The sequence below is a fragment of the Mastigoproctus giganteus genome, chromosome 9 (assembly GCF_048544385.1).
Source record: "Mastigoproctus giganteus isolate SK-2022 chromosome 9, ASM4854438v1, whole genome shotgun sequence".
In the NCBI taxonomy this organism is placed as follows: domain Eukaryota; kingdom Metazoa; phylum Arthropoda; class Arachnida; order Uropygi; family Thelyphonidae; genus Mastigoproctus; species Mastigoproctus giganteus.
In genome coordinates this window covers 97,504,750-97,526,532 of record NC_143583.1, presented here as the reverse complement: position 1 = coordinate 97,526,532, position 21,783 = coordinate 97,504,750, and the positions used below count along the sequence as shown (strand labels likewise).

The following is a 21,783-nucleotide window of genomic DNA, read 5'->3' as shown; positions in this document are numbered from 1 at the left end:
TTGTATATCATTCACAATTCCCAATGAGCTGCCCTAGCAGCATGAACTGCTGAAAGCATCCTTCCGCACTGCTGAAAGAATTTCATGTCTGACTACATAATTACCTCCAGGTCTTTTTTCTCCATTACCCTGAGTGTAGTACAACACAGTTGATAAGTTATTCTGGAGTTACTGCTACTCACGTGCAGTATCTGATATTTTTCAATGTTAAACTTCAACTGCCATTTCTCAGCCCATCGAACCAATTTTTCTAGATTTTGTTGCAATAGCTCACGTTGATGCTAACCTTTGTAGCATTTGCAAACTTAGACATTAAGCCTGATATACCTTCATCAATCATTGATAAGCATTGAAAACAACAATGGACCAAGCACTGAACCCTGGAGGAATCCACTAATAACATTAATCCACGAAGAGCACTGCCCATCGATAACCACTCTCTGTCTTCTTCCACTTTACCATCCCTTTATCCATAGCAGTAACTAGCCCTTAATGCCACATTGCTCCAGTTTGTACAGCAGTCGTTTATGTGCAACAGTATCAAAGCCTTCTTGAAATTCAAGTATATGCATAATGTCAAAATTATCTTTTGCATCCAGTTCGTTGGTCACTGCATCGTAGTAACCTATCAGAATGGTTAGACAAGACCGCCCTTTGACAAATCCATGCTATGATTACAGTATAATTGCATGCCTGTCTAGGTGGTCTTGCATTACTTCTTTAACCAGTGATTTCATTATTTGCCCTTGTAACGGACGTTATACTAATAGGTCCGTAATTACTCGTGTCGCCTTTTGATCCCCCTTTATGAGTTGGGGACACATTTGCACATCTCCAGTCCTTGGGGGACCTCCCCTGAATCCAAGGATGCTCTCATAATTATGGCTAAGGGTTTATTTACTTCCTTTGCTACTTCCCTTAATATAATTGGATAGATTCCATCCGCCCCAGGTGCCTTTTTATGTTCATCCTCAACAAATTCTCCTCAATTTTCCTTTCAGTTATCACTGTCATTTAGCTCCTCGTTATAGTTCGATAGACTTCTAGTATCCCCTTCCTTAAAAATTCCTCATGTTCACACATGAGGAATGTGTGAACATGAGGTGCAATGTAGGTGCAAAATACCTATTCAATTTTTCTGCAACATAAGCAGAGACATCAAGTGGCCCAATGTGATAATATATAATGTTAAATAGATGTGGAAGGGAGGAAAATATTCTTCAATAGGTGGTTCTTTGACAAGGCGATATTTTGGTTAACAGCACCGTTATCCCTTCAAAAATCGTTTGTTGTCAAAGCATGCAGCCTTCCTAGTCTCTGATCAATTTGGTCATAGCAACCTTCCTGATCTCTGGTCATCTTGGGTATGGCCAGCAGCCTTTCAAGTGGTCTTCGGAGTGCCGAGAGGCTTCAAATCTGTGGTAAGCAAAGTCCTATCCTGTAGCATCCCATCACCTGAGTACGTTCAAATTTCTTTGTTTGCTTTATTTGATTCTAATGAAGCATTATAACTAAAATAGGGAGAGGCTTAACAACAATATTCGTGTGCTTTAAAAGTTTAGAATATTTAGCACTAACCAGTAGCGTTCTCCTCTACACTATTTGTATAACTATACTACAATGCAATACTTGTATAAGTGACATAAAGTGTGCTTCTTCTTTAATTTTTCCATATTTCTGGTAACAATATATGCTTATATACATTTATGTGTGTATATACAGGGTGTATCATAACATGTGGGACCCACCACTCGGATGGATTTATGACTAAAAACAATTTTAAAAAGTTCATGTAAACATAGCTCTGATTTCGCCTTGTTTCCGAGTTACGGCCATTTTTGTGTTCCAGCAACTATCTGCTCACATTTACAGCAAATGCTCAAAATGACCAGCGTGCGATTAAATACAAGTCTGCAAACGCCTCCACCTCACCCACTCAAAAGTTGCAGATGTCTGTCCAAAAGTTAGAGGTGTGCTGGTGCTGATTGATCTACCATCGTCTGAAACTCGTTTTCTAAATGAACCAGTTTCCTCAAGGCGTTCATGTATTCTCTGAAAGTTTTTCTTATTCGGCACATGACGATTAGGGAAGTTTTCTGCATACAGACGTCTTGTCTCAGCTGCATTGTATCTAGCAAGTCCATACATGGGATGCATGTCTACCATCTCTCGATTTGAATAAACCTCCATTATCACAGCAAATTCACAGTATCAAAATGTTAATAACAAGCTCCAAATGTAGTGCCCTTGTCAGGAGAACTAATTGAAATCACTAAAATAACACTATGGGATCTTGTTTACATTACTATAGCAAGGCCCTCTATGAGATATCGAGCATTGTTTGTAAACAGTTGAATGGAGCCAGCTATGCTGACTCATTTTGTGGAAAGAATTACTGGAACATCTTCTTCTTTTTCCAGTCACATAGCTCCCTGGGGAGCTGTTGTGGCCACCAACAAATTCCTCCAACTGCATCGATCGTGTGCTATACGAGCAACAACTGGGAAACAAAGCGAAATCAGACCTATATTTATATAAACTTTTTTTATTGTTTTTAGGTCCTAAATCCATCCCTGAAGTAGGTCCCACATGTTATGATACACCCTGTATATGTCTGTATTTATGTTAAATGCAGTATAATAAAATTAAACCAGTATACAAGTGGAAAGGCAAAGCAAACGAATATAAGAGTGAAAATTGTGTGTCTCGGGGTATTTGAAAAGTTTGCGAATGAACTATTTAATATGAACAATTTGATGTATTAAGATATATACATCACAGCCGAAATTCGGAAGTTAGGATCCACCTAGTGCAGGCGGAAATAACATGGAAAAACTAACGTTGGCATGCAGCTAAGGCTTGCTTTATTTCCCTTCCCTCTACTTGATAATAGTGGCATAGTATTTAGGGTTAGGCACCACCCGTGGTTTCCCACATCTGCGCCGTATGTACTCTGTGATGAAATGCAGAACTACTGCATAAGCCATAAAAAAGTGTAGTGTCTGGTTTATGCAGCATTATGTTATGTTCTGTTGTTGTGTCTCTGGCTACTTGGCCGCAGGGTCCCTAGTGGAACCTTACGTTGCCTGCCACCACCACTGGGAGATGAGCCAGGCTGCCTTCATAATCTGGCTGATCTTCGCCAAGGTCGCCTGAGCTTTCTGGACGGAGACCAAACAAAACAAAAAAAAAAAAAAAAAAAAAAACAAGGCAAGATAGCAGAAGTAGGCAAAAGGAGGAGGAGGATGAGGAAAGAAAGCGTCCTCCAGCGGAAAGAGGTGGGAAGGGAGAAGTAGGAATCACTCCTGGTCTGGGAGCCCACCGAAGGCCAGGGAAAGGAAGACAGCTTACAGAACAAGGGAAGTCTGCAAAGTTGGGAAGATGCAACGGGAAGTGACTGAGTTTGATTTCTATCAGTTCAGTGCCGTCATTCCAACGAGGAAGATGTCCAGTTAGGTGTTCATTCAGTTCTGATAGTGACGGGTGACGAGAGAAGAGCAGGTACGAGGAGAGATCACAGCGGTATCAGGAACGTCTGGTGTAGATGTCTATGTTGTAGGGTCAGACGTGGAGAGATGATACTAACGCCTTTTGAAGACTGCTGAGGCATACCTGCTAAAAGCTAAAAACGCTTCTTTTGATTTTAACAGGTTGCTTTCCGGGCTGAATGTGAGTAAATTTATATCCAGTAACAATTGATTACGTAGGTCCAGGTAGATGTTATACGCGTGCATTACGTGGTGCCAGTCCTCCAGTTCTCCACAAACACAATGGGCATCGTTTACAAGCCCAAAGTCCTGAAGTCGCTTTTTGAATGACCCATGTCCTGTCAGAAGAAAGGTAGCGTGTAAATTAGGGAAGAACCAGCCAAGTCTTTGTTTGTTGAGGTAGGAGACACTAGGTAGAAATAGCTTGGTAGTACTGCCTTTGTGGAATCATCCCAACGGATTTTCCAGAGGGAAACAAGTTCCTGCCAAGTACGCCGGAGTTCTTGTTTCGGATCTGCATCGACAATAGTTTTTATCCCCAGGAATTCAGTTTCTTTATTCTTTCTGATGCCATGTGAAAGCGCTGTGAAGGCCACTTGGAGGTCAAGGAGGATACAACCTGTTAATACTTGTAGCGCTACTGTTGAGGTCGTTCTACAAGCCCGAGTCATTTTTAGTAACATCACCCGTTGTATCTGCAGAATAACTTTCCTAGTGCTCATGATGGACAAACGATGGAACCATACGACAGCGCCTTATGTTACGAACGGTACAAAAACAGCTGAATAAAGAAGTCGGAGTGCAGATCCCTTAAGACCCCAGTCTTTGCGGGTGAAGCGAGCAAGCATATTGATATAATTTTTGGCCTTCTCTTTCATGGACTTTAGATGTGTCATGAAAGTTCTGCGATCATCTAGGGTGACACCTAAATATTTGAATGAACGTTGATTCTTGAGTGTATGTCCTTTATAACGAATGGTTGGTGGTCTGTTGATGTCAAGACGGCCTTTAAGAAGCAGGGTTCTGCTTTTATCTGTAGAGATTTCCACCTTATTCTCTTCAGCCCAAACCGACAGGGCATTTAAGACTGTGTTGGCTCTGGTCTCAATAGCTGCACGAGTAGGGCCCCTCAACAACGATAACCATGTCTTCTTCATATGAGAGCTGTGTGGTGTAGGGGAAGTCCCGCAGGAGCCATTCATCCAGAATCATGTTCCAAACAGCTGATCCCTCTACTTGATATCTTTCTCTTTCTTTCTTTCTTTCATTCGACGCTTTGCTGCATACAAAGTCTAGTGAGATCTTTCACGTTGCTGATTCGCCAATGCAGCCAATTTCAATGTCTATAAAAAAATTATTTTATTCCAATATCTATTTTATTTAAATATGTATACATATTGAATGAATTAATTTTAAAACAGTTTTAGTTGTGTTATTTTTAAAGTATATTCGGTTCTGACAAGAACCGAATAACTTTACAATGTTTTAAATGGTGCCCATTTAAAACATTGTAAAGTTACATGGCAGGAAACCACATACTTCCTTTTGGAAATACCATATTTCAAATTGCAGAAATCCAAATGAATAAAAATTGGAGTACCTACATAATAAGCACATAGCATACAGAACCTTTTTATTTATTTCATTATGTCTGCCGGTTTCAGCGCTAATTTCAGTTCTTCCTCTCCCATTCCAGGTAGTTCACGTATCTACATAAAAGTCGCCACATTACAACAACTCCCGCTATCTTCACTCGCCTCCTCCTCGGAAGTAATAACGTCTCGATAGAAAAATATGGATCCTGCATTGGTCGCTTATATTGACTATCGTATGTTATCAAACTCCTTGTCCTTAGTAATTATTGCCTGTGAGCTTACAAAGAAAATGCAGTCCATGACCTGGTGTGCATCCTTCAGAGACACGATAAAAATACCAGAAGAATAAGTGTGCGTAAATTAATTTTTCTTACAATGTTGACAACCAGGTGTCGCTTGAACTGTTCAGGACAAAGAAGTGACAACGAAGATGCCATACCTAGGAGTAAACCACCTTGTCTCAGCAATTTTCTAGTTCACTGGCAATAATCCGAAGTTACGACTCAGTTACTTCTATCAAGAATACTTGGGAGAGAGTGTCTGACTGAAGGCATGAAAAATTATGAAACTGTGCACGTGCATCTGGCTGGATAAATCTGCTTCTCAAACACAGCAAGTTATTTTAAGCAAAACATTTTTCTCTCCGAGTTTTGGATAAAAAAATTATACAGAACTTCAGTGAAAGAAAATTCATGCCTAGAAGCAGATTAGGGTATCAATACTTTTTATGAAAAATGGTGATTTTTAGATTTTTAACTTCATCGTTTAATGCCATTGCAATCCTTAAGAATATGTTTCTCCAGTGCTACTTGATAAATTGCCCTTATCTTTCGTTCGTATTACCTCATAATCAAGTTTTTATCATTGTAGTTTAATATCCATTCTTTAAATATTTTTGTAGAAGTGCCGTGAAAATCCTTTTCGGTAGCATAATCTTATTTCTCAGTTCTTTGTTGTTCTCAGTTCTCACTTTGTTCTCACTTTGTTAACGTCCCCTTTCGCTACATAGTTTTTCTGTCCTCAGAAAATTTCTTTTAAACGCCGCTTTTTTTTTGCCATAGCCGTAGCCGGGTGGTCAAATGCAATGTTATAGTAGTATATACATTTGAGTTGACCATAGTTCAGGCCCACGTGGATGCTAAATACGGGTCTATTCTTGTATTCTCCCTCTCTCTCTATCTTGAGGATATTCCCGCAATCGTATGTGGCCATCAGAGTATAAACAGAAAACTTATTTATTCTATTTGCTTACGATATACATTCAGAGTGTATTGATTCCTAAATTTTTATCAAACAGAATTACTAAGCGAACAAATCATCTTTTTAATGTTTATCTAGTTTCCAAAGATGTATTCCGTATTTGTGTGTACCTCATTGGGGCCACTGTATAATTCATTAAATATCTTTATAATAATAACCAAATAATTAACTCATTTTGAAAAGTATTAATTGTAATTCTTTTCCAACAAAGCGATCGACTTGAATCTGAGCCCATTGATCGATAGGAATATGTACATCTGGTTCCGAATAACAGCTGGACGTTACTTTCGCTTATCGATCGTAACATTTCTTGAAGAATTATGCATGTGCAGTTTTCTCTAAACATATGCGACCACTAATAATTCGCTGGGTTAATCTTTGAAAAAGAGTCATCCGATGCACCAATAATGATATATTTTCCGACTCAAAAATTGAGTAGGAAAAAATATTATTATTGGTGCATCGGTTGACTCCTTTGTGTAATATTCTAGTAGTAATTAGTTTGGGCTTTTCATAATTTTTATTGATCGTTTTGCTTAGTCCAAAACGATCAAAACAAAGCAAGCTGCTTCTGAAGTAAAGAAATGCAATGAAGAGAAAAGAGCGTTCGTTTTGTAAAAAAAAAAAAAAAATTTTAAAATACATTTTTAGAAAGTTTTGTTTCTAAGACAATAACATAACAAAAAATGTCTGTTTATATTTAATGGTTTCTTAGATAATGCATTTTTGGTGCTTTATTTAATAAAATAGTCTCATTTGTTTTTCTTCTAGTGTCAATATTTTAGCGGAAATTGGTTTTATGATTTAGCAACATTTATATTAATTATAGAAGTACGTACCAATGCTGCGTTAGATGAGAGACTGCAATACACTGTATTCTTATTATAAGTTTTTTGTCATTTTCTATGGCTACCAAATAAGGTGTAATTTACCTCCAGACTTTTTTATGTATGTGGATATAGAATCAAAACTGTTGAAGCATAGCATCGTTGGTGGTACAAAGTTTTTCAGTATGTATAAAAGCCTATTTTGGAATGTCTATGGGTGATCAAAACAAGCGATAGGCCCTTACTTCTGCTGCAGTAGTTGTGGGCCAACGTTAGAGAGACGGTTTCGTGGTAGTCGTAATTGTATGGCTTTTGATATACTCGAAATATGGAGACAGCCTACAAATCATCATTATGATTGCAACTTTTTATGGTGGATATATCAGACTTTAAAAAGAAGCTGTAATGCATTCCAACGTACTATCCTCTATTGCTTCAGTTCCACACAATGAAGACCTGCCAATTTCCAATCGATCTTCCAGAGAAGGGGTTTCAGAATTGTACGATGAATCTGGTGAACTGATAATTAGGATTGCACTTCGGAAGCCTATTCAAATAAACCAACATATTTCCTTAATAGGAAAGAAAATGATAACTTCGTGATGGACTTGGGTCCAAATCCGATGAAAATGAACTCTGTGCTGAATCTCATCTGCAAGCCATACAGAAAAAGATATCACCCGTGCTCGTTTTACAATGTGTCTGGATCCATTTGCTATTGTTTTTATTATGATTGGTTTTTATAAAGAAAATGATATTAATCACAATCCAGAAGAGCAGCATCTTTTCATTAACAGTTCAAGTAAGAGTTTGAATGCAGTGTTGCTTCAAAATGGTAATATACACTCATCGATTCCTGTTGCGCACTTTGTTCATATTAAAGGCTACGGAAATGTAAGTATGCATTACACAAAATCAAGTATGACTAGCAGTAGCGTAGCCAGAGTAGAATCAGCAGGTACATGACGCTGAAAGCTGGTATTGTGGCGCTTTTTAGCATTAGGCAATTGGCGCCTTTTTTTTTTTTGTGAATGTACTTGCTGACAAAAAATCCTGGCTACGCTACTGATGACCAGCATAAATGTAAACGTCTGTAGCGACTTCAAGATACTGGGGTTCCTTCTGAGTTTTGTAAGATGATTTCAGTAAGTTCCATTGCTTTCTTTGCCTATTAGACAGCATAGATCATCACTACAAGAGAAGACAAAAACAAAATATCATATTAGAGTTACCCGAGAACAAGCACATCCACATATATTTATTATGGCTATATATTGCGTGTGTTTTGGAGGAAAAACCTTCCTTGCTTTCTTCGCCTGAGACTGATTAACTTAGCCATGGAGGGGAAAAAAAAAAGCATATAAGTTTTTGGTTTTCGTGTTATTGAAGGGATTCGAACGCGGGCATTTTCCACTTGGTGCATGAGAAAATGTGATTATAACCACTGTTTTACCTGGGAAGACAAGTGAAGACAATGGTCTGCCATTCATTCATTCAACTCACCTTCAGCAAGTCCACCTCCTAAGCCTAGGCTTATATGTAGATTATGATTCTTCAGTGATATTATCTTAAGCTGTTCTTAAAAATATATTATAATAATAAAAAATACTATTTAAAATTCAACATCACAACACATCTTGAGTAGAGCACTAATCCTCTTAGCCGCAGCCAAGAAGGATATAGTGTTAGCTATCGTCATCTTACATATCCTAATTGGCTGTGTTACTATCCCCAGCCACGAAGAGGCGGGAACTACTATCTAGCCTTGCTCTCCGTTTAAAAACTAGACTCACAAACTTATTAAAATACCACAGGAGAGCCCTATCCATGAACATGATCCAAAGATCTTGTTGTTCAAGTTTACCTAGACTTATCTCCAATTCATGTCTTAGATCAACATATTGATCACAATGGAGCATAATATGGACACTAGTTTCTTGTAACGCACAAGAACATAAATCATTTTCCACAAGTCCCAACTCATGGAGTCTTTTTGCCAATCCATGTCCAGTAATAAGAAAAGTGGCATGTAGTCCAAATTGCTGCCAAGGATTTGCCCGCACATTTAATATGTCAACTCTCGGTAAATACATATGGGTGACACGTCCTTTTTCACTCGTGTCCCACTTCTGTTGCCATACAGCCATCAGTTCATTTTTAATTCTTGCCTTCTCTTCTTTATAATCAGATCTTGAGTATATCCTATTTAGATCTGGGCAAGAGGAAACTCCCAACACAGTTTTCCTGATGTTCTTTCTAGTACAGTATAGTAACGCCGACAAGATGGTCTGCAAATCAGCCGGAAATCGCCCAGCCAAGACCTGCAGAGCATCTGTCGACACTGTTCTGCAGGCCCGAGTTGTGCATAGGAGAGCAAACCTCTGCGCTTGGAGCAAGTATTTCTTTTCAACACTATTAGTTATTCGGTGCAACCAAGCCACAGAAGAATATGTGATTATGGGGACAAATACACAGTCATAAAGGAGATTCAGCGCTCTTCCTTTTATCCCCCAATCAGTTCTAATCATTCTTCTCAGCTTGGCATACAGCACTCGAACTTTATTTTTTAAGTACTTCATGTGCTCCAAAAACGCCATCCTCTCCCCTACACACACACCAAGGTACTTTACAGAGGTCACATACCTAATTGACATATCAAATGCTTTAACAACTGGATTTCTATTCATACTCAGTCGTCCTTTAAGCAGCATCTGTACAGTATTTGTTTTTGAGATTAACTTATACAATCTGGACCACTCTATCAATTCCTCCATTATTTGAGAGGCACGTGCCTCTAGTTGGGACCTTGCGTTTCCATAAACCAGAATTAACAAATCATCGGCATATGCCACTACATTCACACCAACGTGATTTCTTCTCAAAAAGTCATCCATAACTATTGTCCAGGCGTGAGGACCAATCACCGAGCCCTGTGGACAACCTCGTTTAACATTCCTTTTTACTTCAGTATATTTTGTCCTGATAATTATCTTTCTATTTGAAAAATATTCTTTAAAAACTAAATACAATTTTTCAGAACATCCAATGGTTCTAATCCTGGAAAGGATTCCCTCCCACCAAAGCATGTCGAATGCGCCGTGAAAATCAACAAAAATTCCAAGAACGTAACGCCCCTCATAGCTCTGAATGTATGTTGTCATCTGATAAATAGCGTCCTCTGTAGACTTACCTTTTTTATAACCATACTGGTTATCAGAGGACATTTGATTCTCATCATATTTAATCATGAACCGACTGATACACAGTCGTTCATAAGTTTTAGCTATTACAGACAACAATGCTATGAGACGACACGAACCTGCTTCACTTGGTAGTTTATCCAGACTTTTGATAATCAGTTTCAAAACGGCCATTCTCCACACCTCAGGGAACGAACCCATCTCCACGCATTTGTTAAACATCTTGACCATTAAATCGGGTCTTATGTTAAAAACCCTTTCCATTATCTTAACTTCTATTAAATCAGGACCCGGCGACCGGTCGTCAACCGCCTGTGCAACAGCATCTTGGACCTCTTCCATGGTAAAATTTTGTTCACATATATTGGAACTTTGAGTGGCATTGCCTCGTATCATTTCCTTCTGTTCTTGGCTTAGTTCTTGTGTGTCCATATCAGGAAACAACTCATCCAGGATCATATCCATGGATTCACTCCATCCTAAAGTGTCCATATCTCCTGTTCTAACAGTAAAATTTATAGAATTAAAAATATACTTCTCGTAATTAATTTAAAAACAGTGTTCCAAGGATCTCTCCAGCCTTTTTCCTTCACATACGACTTCCAAGAAGTCTGCTTCGAATCATTAATTGCTTTAACATAATTTTTACACAGATTCCTATACGTATTCTTATACAATTCCGTCATTTGAACGTCCCCCAACCTTCTATACCTTTGTTTGAAATCTTTTCCTGGCTTTTCTCAATTCTTTCTTCATTTGTTGTAAATTTCTATTCCACCATATTACAGGTCTGGATACAAGCTTTTTCTTTTTCATTGAAAAGTTTGAAGCTCCATAAACTATGTCCTGAAATTTACATACATATTCTTCAGGACTTAGTAAATCCCAATTTATTTCATTTACTTTGTCATTGAAGGCCAGATCAAAACCTTCCCAATTAACTGTTTTGATAGAAAACCTTTCTGCTTCCTTTATTTGCCATATTTTCTCTATCTGACTCAGTTTAAACAAAACACCATTATGATCACTTGTAGTTAAGTAATCAACTACTTTCCAGTCATGTATCTTATCAAGAATTGACACAGTACATACTGTAACATCTATATAGGATTGCCCATGTACAGAGCTGTAAGTTGATATATGGCCAGGAATATTGACAACCACCATACCAGAGGTAGATAGGAAGTCCTCAAGGATCTCACCTCTATCATCAGACTCCGCACTACCCCATAGTACAGATTTAGAATTAGAGTCCATTCCAACAACTATATGGCAACCTTGAAGTACGTCCTTTATCTTCTCCAAGTAATTAATATAAGGATTTATATCAACCGAGTGCTGACAGTATAATGAGATCATATACACTCTACCAATTGCTCCAATAACTTCAGCACATATCATGTTTTCATTGAATAGAGTTGTGATCTTAGTAACCACAAGATCGTTTCCTCTCACTACTATCGCAACCTTCGGACTTTTTCCGTCTGCCAAAATCCTGTAATTACTTGGATATCCCCGTACGTTGCCACCTACTTCATAAGGCTCCTGCAATAGACTTATGTCAATACCCTTCTTTTCCATTTCCAAATGTATTTGAGCTGCTACCGCCTTTGCTCGTTGTGAATTTAATTGCAACACACTAAGTTTTTCAGCCATAACTGATCTTATTTTTATATAATTCCAAAGCTCTTTTGTCATCATCATCATCATCATCATCATCAGCCATTTTCAATCCACTGCAGGATGAAGGCCTCTCCAGCAACTTTCCAGTTCCTTCTGTTTTGAGCACTGGCCATCCATTTACTACCCACAAACTCATGAATTTCATCTATCCATCTCCGCCTTTGTCTTCCAGGTTTTCTTCTAGCTCCTCTTGGATACCATTCTATTATTTTCTTAGTCCATCTGTCATCATGTCTTCGAGCTATGTGTCCTGCCCAAGACCATTTTAGTTCTTTAGTTTTGATCAGAATGTCCTTTACTTGAGTTTGTTGCCTAATCCATGTGTTTCTCTTCTTATCTAACAGTCTGATTCCCAATATGATTCGTTCCATTCTTCGCTGTGTAGTTCTCAGCTTCTCTTCCATTCTTTTGGTGAGTGCCCAAGTTTCACTTCCATAAGTCATGGTGGGGAGTATACATTGATTCATTATTTTACGTTTCAGACAAACTGTGATACTGCTCTTCAGTATGTGACTATATTTCCTGAATGCTATCCATCCAAAATTTATTCTTCTCTTGACTTCCAGCCATTTATCATTATTACAGCTAATGACTTGTCCCAGATAAGTATATGACTCCACCTTTTCAATTACTGCTCCTTCAATCATTATTTCCCTTTCTGTGGCATACTTGTTCATCATTACTTTTGTTTTAGCCATATTCATCTTTAGTCCAAAATCCTTACTAGCTGTGCATAACTGATTAAGATTTTCCTCTAATTCGTTGGGATCGTGGCTAATGACCACAATGTCATCTGCAAATCGTAAATGGTTTAGGTACTCTCCGTTCACATTGACTCCTTTCTGCGACCAGTCTAATCTTCTGAAAGCTTCCTCAAGGGCAGCAGTAAACAGCTTCGGAGATATTGTGTCTCCTTGTCGAACTCCTTTCTCAATTTTAAATTTCCTACTGTCTTTGTGTAGTCTAATAGAGGAGGTAGCACTCTCATATATTTTCTTCAAAATCATAATATATGGGATATCAATGCCTTGTCTTTCCAGCTCTTTTGTACTCAGGGCAATCCTTATCAGCAGCAGTGTGATCACATTTTCTGCTTCTATTTTTACAGTTACAGCAGACTGGTCCCTCTGCCTTATTTTCACAGTCCCTGTATGCATGGCCCTTCTGGGCACAATGTCCACATATAGCTTCTCTTTTACAATACTTAGATACATGACCGAATCCTAAGCATTTGTAACACTGAGCCACAGAGAATATTTCTTTGTATTTATATGCCATCCAATCGGCATATATTCTTTCTTTCTGTCTTATTATATTCAGAAGCGTCGATCTAATCTCCAATATCCAATTTGACACATTGCCATTCTTGACACTATTTATAGAGACTACTTCAACATTTTCACTGAATTCTTTCCTAGAAACCCCATATTCTTTACAATTTTTAATCCAAACCTGCTCCAGAAAATCATCTTTTTGAATGTCCTTTTCAATGTCAAAAACCACAATTCTAGGATGAGCAACGTTTGGAATAACATATTTTAATCCAACTTCTTGTATCTTCGAACATCCTCTTATTCTCTTAATATCGTCCTCTCCCTCCGCCTCCAACACAATCCCGCAGTCTTGTATTGTTCTTATATTTTTTACTTTCACTTCTTTCAGAACTGGTCTAAGTTCTTTCAAGACTTCCTTTTTTACATCATCGCTTGTCTTGAATCTTTCATCTACGGCTTTAATCAATACACACTTTGATGATTTCTTGGTATCTTTCACTGGTTCTTGAGCTACATAAGCATAGCTTTTCTTTTCTTTTTTCTTTCCCTCTAACTTTTCTTTTAATAACAAGTTTTCTATGTGAACATCCATAGCCTTCATTTCCAATATATCCCATAGTTCTAAGATTGTTTTCATAGCTGTTGTGGAACTTTATTTTGCATATCATGTAAGTAGGTCCTAAGACTACCTCTTGTTTCTTTAACATATTCCAATCCTTCGTACTTGGGTCTTTCTTTTCTCCCATCAGTTCTTCTTTTCTTATGAGAACCAGTTTTCTTTGCACTTTCCTGATTATTCTTTTCAACACTATTACCAGTTCTTGCTTTCCTTTTCTTTGTTTCACCGTGACTTTGTGAATTCTGCTGGGAAGTTGAGAGAGAGGAGGACCTAAGACGCGAAGGAGTCCGTAACAGTGTTCTTCCAATAAAAACAATGGTCTGCCAGACTTGAATTGAAGCCTGACGCGCACAGTGTAGTAAACATTTCCTTGATTCTAAGAAAGTCTTGTTTCTGTTATTCCATATCAAGCTGGAACCCCGCTAACAATTTGTTAAAGCATTTGATTCTCAAGGTATATACAGTCTATGTTTCCAAAATTCCAGATCTTCACGGGACCTGGAAGACAAAATGACTGATGCTGAGCAAAATGCCTTGACCAAGTTAGTTTGCCTTGTAGTGAATGGCTTCTTGGTTAAAAGTGAAAATTACAAAGAATTAGTTGACAAGGTAGGGAATTTTTGCCTACGCCAAACAACGCTGAAACAACTTTATTATACAATGTACACCTAAAATATTTAAATAAAATCAAATAATATTGATAAAAGCGATAATTCAAGTTTTTTACGGTTGAGAATGGCATCATATCGACGATGAAATATTCTGTGTTTTCAACCTTATTTTATTTTGTCCATTTTATTATTTTATTCAAATTTTACTTATTTTAAGGGTGCATGTATAATAAAATTGTTTTGATGTTGAACCTCGTAGGCAAAAACTACTTATGTTCTTTGTTTTGAAATTACGGAAAAACGGAGTGTTGAATGTTAGTCAAATTCCATTACTTCCAAATCCTATCTGGTTTTTCAGACAAAATCTGGACAACGTTAGTAAAGAGCATGAGGATAGATTCAGCAGAACGTATAATCAATAGAGAAGAGGTACCAAGAAAGGTGAGATGATGCTATGATGAGATGGGCAACTAATGTTTCGGGTTTATCATACTAACCACAAAAGATATAGACGTTTATTGTACATTTTAGTTTAAAATGTTCTCTCTCTCTCTCTCTCTCTCTCTCTCTCCCGTCTTCCCTACACCGGGTGGTAAAGGCTTGATTTCGAATGCCCTCAACAATACTAGGAATTTTTATGAGTTTTTTTTTTTTTCTCATAATGTGGTCGAGTTGGTTGATCTAAGGTGAGGGTTGCATGGTTTTCCTCCCGAATACAGCAAATAGACCAATTTACTGGAACCGCTTAGCGTTAGTTGCTTTGACACTTAACGCACGCACTCTTTCTCTTTCTCCACCCCCAAGGCATTATAGACAAAATGATATTTTCTGAATGTTCCTTGTCTACGTGATGTAATGAAATGTCGTGAAGTAGTTTTGTTATCGACAATTTCCTCTTCTAAGCTTTAGGCAGTTTTGACCTAAATATTTATCGAGTGTTGTAAGCAAGTACCATTGCTTACTTGTTCTAAATATCCTATTATTCGTTGTAAACAGTGTACCCAAGTTATGCAATGCACAGCTATTAACTCTTGGGCATTGAGCCCAAGATTTTTATTAAACATTAAGGTACCCGTAATCCCAAGTGTCATTACGAAAAGATGCCCTAGCTGTGATTTAATACAAAATCGGTGCAACCAGATGCAGGACTTGTCGCTTCCGCTATGTTGCCTTGACGACTGCACAAATCCTCTCAAGTTTCCAAATGGGTCAGGGATGCAATCAAAGATAATATCTGGGTGCAACCGAGCTGTGTACTGACACTTGCCATTATTACAGCAGCTAGTAGGTGGTTTTGCTAGGTGTTGGAGATTGATGTGAAAGCATGGAACCGGCAATAATGCGATAAATAAGTATTATTGGTTCATAAACTGGCAAAAAAGAAAAAGAAACATGCACCACTCAGACCACATTCATCTATAAACCCAGCTTATTCAACGCCGCAGAGTACACGTAGCTAGTTAACGAGGACGTTTATTAAGAGGATCGTGCGTGTTTCATAAAGAAAAAAAAAATAATAATCGAAATGCGAAATCTGTTGATGAATGCAAGCTTCTGATTGGTAATCAATAATACAATGTTTTACATAATAATGTAATTGGGTTTTTTTTTTTTTTTTTTGAGTCAAAATAGCTTAGGCAAGGGAGCATCACTGTATTGTGCATCCTATGCTCGGTTTACTTATTCTTCTGAATGAGAAATCTGCGATCCAGAAAGAGAAACTCATCCAACCTTTACCTGAGTCCTCGCTGGTAGCACAGTGGTTATAATAATAGTCCCACAAGACCACATGGAAAAAGTATGAGTACGAATCAATGACGCGAGTTAGCCAATCTCAGGCGAGGGTCATTTGTTTTTTTTTTTTCGAAAACTGTAAAGTGTCCGCAAAATGCACGCAACTACAGACACAATGTACTGATTCCTCATAGCCTTAATTACTTAAGCGCTTAACACACACACACACACCATCGACAGAGAGAGAGAGAGAGAGAGAGAGAGAGAGAGAGAGAGAGAGAGAGAGAGTGGAAAAAACAAATAAATTTCTCCCGTTTCAACGGGATTCGAACCACATCTTTTCTACACAATATGAAATGACAGCAGTCGAAAGAAGTGTGCCAACTTCCTAGACAGCATAGTAGTTATGACCACTGTTCTGTCCTCTAGGATGAATAATTTCCAAGAAAACATATTTCGAAGGTTGCCATGATTATTTGTAATAAGTCATATTAATTACCTAATTTATTCATATTTTAGCGTCAAATTTTAATAACGCTGCTGAAGAAAGTATGCATGCTCTCCTGCCCCTGGAGGTATGGGCATGTCAGAATCACTCCTGTAGGAAGCACAGTAGGCTGTTTTTGTTGTGTCTAATCACACGGTATTGATCATGCTCCATTGAGGGGTAGGAACCGTTTCAATTTTGGGTTTCCCGAATAAGAAGCTCACACACCCATATATAATGTCTATAAATTTCCTGTCCTCTGTGATCGGTTTGCCTGTTTTTTTTTTTTTTTTTTTTTGGACTTAAAAACTCGAATTTTAGGAAAGGGAAAAAAATGCTGCTCCTGTGCCGGTTAACTCGACCACGGTGCGGAAAAGTCCATAAAAGTTCTTAACGTCCTTGATGAGATTCGAGCACAGGCCTTTCCACACCACACGATGTGTGGAAGACAGTGATGACAACAATTTTGAGGCCCACGAGGGCGTAAGTGTGAGAATTATGGGAGTTTTCAATACCAGGGGAAAAGAGAGAAAACAGCGTTTGTTCTAATAGACGATGTACCACATTTGATATTTATATCAAATTGTTATACCAATATTGAATCGTTATGTAAATAAATGAATTGCATATTTTCAAGATCTTATATATAGTCAAAGTGCTTCTACAAAACGAACAGATCATCAAAATTAGTATTAGTAACGGCCGCATGGTGCAAGAAAGCCTATGGCTTATGCTGCACCAGCCAAAAAAAAAAAAAAAAAAAAAAAAATCCGAACAAAACAATGATAAATAAAATAAATAAATAAATAAATAAAATATATATATATAAAATAATATAAAATAAACAGTCAAGAAAATTATTGGCTCTTTCCTACAGCAAGGAAGTATACATTTAAAAGTTAAAGGACTCCATCTCCAAAAAGAATGACCACTTGCAGGCTTAATTAAATAACACGATATTCCTATCAATTATGAACGCACAGTATAGTAGCTATCTACCATCAATTTTACAATGTACGAGAGCCGGGATCACTAAGTTGATAATTTTTATTTAATTGAGCTTTTCAGTGAAGCTGTCATCGGAGGAGTATGGAGGATGTTTCGTGTGAAGAATACGTTCTCTCTCTCTCTCTCTCTCTCTCTCTCAGGTAAGGTGAGGCAAGCAGCAGCCATTAGCAGGATGGAAACAATTAATGTTGGGGGAAATGGACCATAATCTGCCACGCTGGTCCAGTGCAGATTGGCAGATCGACTGTATTTAGCAGTCAGGGGCCTGAACCCCGGTCTACTCAAAGAGCGTGTGCTACTGCACTCCCACTCCTGACCACTCGGCTACGGAGGCCTCACTTCCTTCAAAAATCGAAAGATCTTTGGTCTTCAAACACAGCTCATATTTCAAGGGGTCCTGGACTTCTTTTTAAATATCGGCATCACTCGTCGATCGTGGGAGCTGCAGATCGACAAACCATCGCGAAAGGCAAATACTTAAGTAATGGAAACGTGAGGTGAAGAGGGGGGGAGGAACTGCGTTCCAAATAAGTTGAAAAATACAGAAATGTAATTTTTGAACAACAAAAATAGGAAAACTTAGTAATATGAATTATAAGTTAGCAAACACAGAAGTGTTCAGCTTTACAGTATACCAAAGAAAAGACGATATACAAGGCTTAACATGCTGGGAGTTGACAGGAGTGATTTGTTCAAGAACAAACTAGATCCAGAAGTTGTTGAAGTAGACTTCAACAACTCTGAGATTGAAAGTTTCTTCTCTTTATTTTTAATTGCTCAGAGTTTTTTTATTAGGTAATAAAACCAGCTTCTGCTTTTCCAGCCCTGCAACATGCAAATCGGTCAGGAGAACACACTTGTACAGATAATGCACGACAAACCATGTAAACCAGCTCATAGTATCGATATGTCAAAAATCCTCAAAAAGAACACCTATAATAAATTTATCTTTTTAGCCAAAATTTTTCACAAATTTAAGAATAACATAGGATATGAAGTTTAAAATGTTGGCGTTTATGCATTCAGAAAGTATTTCTGATTGGGATCCCTGTGTCTCAAACTGCCCTGAAAAATCAGTAATCACTAATCATTAAGTCATTTCCGAAACTTCCTTTCTGCACCTCTTCCTAGCACGGAGACCCTCGGGAGTAACACAGTGCTAATAACCATTGTCCTTTCAGACTGAGTGGAAAATGCCTGAGTTTCAAACGCACCAATGAAGCGAGGAATTTTCTTTTTTTTTTTCCTCCTCTAACATATAGCTGAATAAATCAGTCTCAAGAGAGGGAGGGTCGCATGGTTTTTATATCGTGGAAATTAGAGTTTTTCATCCAGCAAACCCACCGAAAAATACACTCAATTACAGGCACGATATATTGATAGCTGATAGCCTTAGTTGCTTTGGCACATAACATAACGTTCACCTAATCTATCACCAGGCTGCTACTGCTTCTTCCACACAATTAGGTTTTCCCCTCCACCCAAATCGTATGGTGTAACAATAAATCATTCATCGTATTGACTTAAATAATGTCATAAATAAGTTCAAGTCAAAAGCCTACAAAGTTGTGAACAACATTGGACTTAGCCTCTTTATGTACACAGTTGTGAGCAAAGTGGGTTTGCTTTTAGTGCATTGATCTCATATTTTGGAGGCACTTCACCAGAAATTGCACTACCGTTGCACCCGCCTTGGAATTGCACTATTTAAATAAAAAATACTAGCATATACTGCTTTTTAAAGTAAAATGCAGTGTACGTCTCCACTGGAGCAGTGTGCTTTTATTTAAAGTAGTGCAATATCAAGGCAACTCGCGGCGAAGTACCTCCATAATATGAAATCGATGCACTAAATAGCTACCTAGTTTTCTCACAGCTGAGTACATAAGTGAATATGTCCTACATGTAAAATGGCGTTAAATAGTGCTTTGATTCCTACCATTTATGACGACATGAGTATCGTTATGGAGAGAATACACTTTTTCCTGCATCAAAAAATTAAAAATGAACAATTAGTATATAATGGAATAAATTGCCTTCATTCTTTTTCAAGCGCACAACTTTAAATATTGTACACACGCCACCAACGATTGTGCTTGCCATAGGCTATAAACCTCTGCTTTAGAGTAACTTACATTGACCATTTTGTATCTTGCATATTACTGATAAAAATACTATATCCCATGTTAAGTTTAATTTAGTAGTCTGTGATATCCCCAGGGGCTCACATCTGGTGAGTATGGGTTTGGCACACCCAGGGTCCTGAGCTGGATATCATCATTCTTATCTTTCTTGATGAGTCCTTTCTACTTCTGACTCTCTCTCTCTCTCTCTCTCTCTCTCTCTCTCTCTCTCTCTCTCTCTCAGGGTAACTCAGGAATTTTTTTGGCTAGTGCAGCATAAGCCTCAGGCTTCCTTGCACCCTATGGCTAATAATAATAATAATAATAATAATAACTCATAAGGTAAATTAAACTGCTAGGAAACAGAAACATTCATTCAAATCTTTCCTTGAATGGATCTCAACAATTATGAATAACGACTTTTTTATTTTCTTTACAGAGGCAGTAAAGGGAAGGTGACAGGTTATGGCTCATAACCTGACAACATTAGGAATGTGGACTTTTCCTGCAGCAGGTCCTCAGGCAATGCGTTCAGATGATAACGTCAACTGGAACATCGTTTTCCGGCTAGTAATGCTGTCAGCAGTCGCTACAGGTGGGAGTATGGGAAGTGTGTTTATCATCAGCGCAATCACTGTGATCGAGCCTTTACAGGTTCGAGGAAACATCTTTTTGGTCAGTCTGGCTTTCGGTAATCTCCTTGTGACAGCCCTTGTGTTACCAGCATCTTGCATTGCCATTTTGGCAGGAATTCCTCCAGAACCAGGTGTTTGTTCCTTTCAGTGGCATACCGCCATGGTGTGCTTCCTCGTGTCCGTCCTATCCTTTATGTTTATGGCTGTGGAGAACCATCTGGGGCTTGGAAGTCTTGTGACCTATGATTTGTGCTGTACGAAGACCAGGATAGTAGGCATGGTTGTGACGATATGGGGATTGTCGATTGCCTTTGCAGTGGCTCAGTATCTCCTCGGATACGGTCCTTCTTTCTGCAACGTGAGTTCCAAAGTATGGCCTCCATATCACATCGCTACAGCCGTCGTTCTGATTATTGTGCCGCTTCTTACCACTGTCATCTATTTCACACGTGCAGTGTTCAAGCTAAAGAATTTCAAGCTGCAACTAGAAACGTTGGAAGATCCAACAGCTTATGTGCTTACGGATGAATTTCTTCTGCGCAGTAACATCGTTGTGTTCGTCCTCATGCTGCTTATGTGGATGCCTTCAGCTGTCGTTGCAGCGATCAGAGTAGTCAGACCAGTAGCCATCAATCTGGTAGACACGTCATGGTGGGTAGCTCTCAGCAATTCGTGCGTCTACAGCTACGTGTATGCCGCTACCAACAGGGACTTCCGAGAAGCTTTCAATAAGTTATTTTACTACTGCTGTTGCAAAAGTCACGTAACATTTTCTCGTCGCCCTAGAGATCCACGCCGTGCAGGTGACGGAATTGGTCTCAGAGTTCACATAATTCCCGGATTAAACATTTATGCACAGAGGAAAGAGACCATAAAGGAAGGTCGCCATTTTCACACAACGATGGACAAACGTTCGTGTGAATTGTAGCTTAACTGATCAGCAGAGACTGCCAGAAGAAATGAAGTTTCCCGAACTACAAACAAGCGGCTAATGCGTGCGGTGTTAAATGTACGTTTTGATGATGCAATGATGGCAGAAATCTTGCCATACATTTTTAACAAACTGTGTTAATGTTTTGTAAATTTTGATCTGTCATATCAATTAAACAGACTCATCTTGTGCTTGATGTAAAATATTTTTCTATTTATACTCGGAAAAAACAAAAATAAAGTTGGGAAATATTAACAACAATAGAATTACGACAATCGCCCCACCTATTGTTCATTAATAATAGGCAG

The 21,783-nt window shown here is 38.3% G+C and overlaps 1 protein-coding gene across 1 annotated transcript in view; it reads left to right on the top strand.

Annotated features, from left to right (window-relative positions):
- The window catches only part of LOC150080576 (adenosine receptor A2b-like), a 72,070-nt gene extending 50,507 nt beyond the window's left edge, over positions 1-21,563 (top strand). The window contains exon 2 of the mRNA XM_090381385.1: positions 20,349-21,563. Within this exon, the coding sequence (XP_090237511.1) occupies positions 20,375-21,472 (1,098 nt within the window). The 5' untranslated portion in view covers positions 20,349-20,374 and the 3' untranslated portion in view covers positions 21,473-21,563. The remainder of the gene's footprint in view (positions 1-20,348) is intronic.
- The last annotated feature ends 220 nt before the right edge of the window (positions 21,564-21,783 follow it).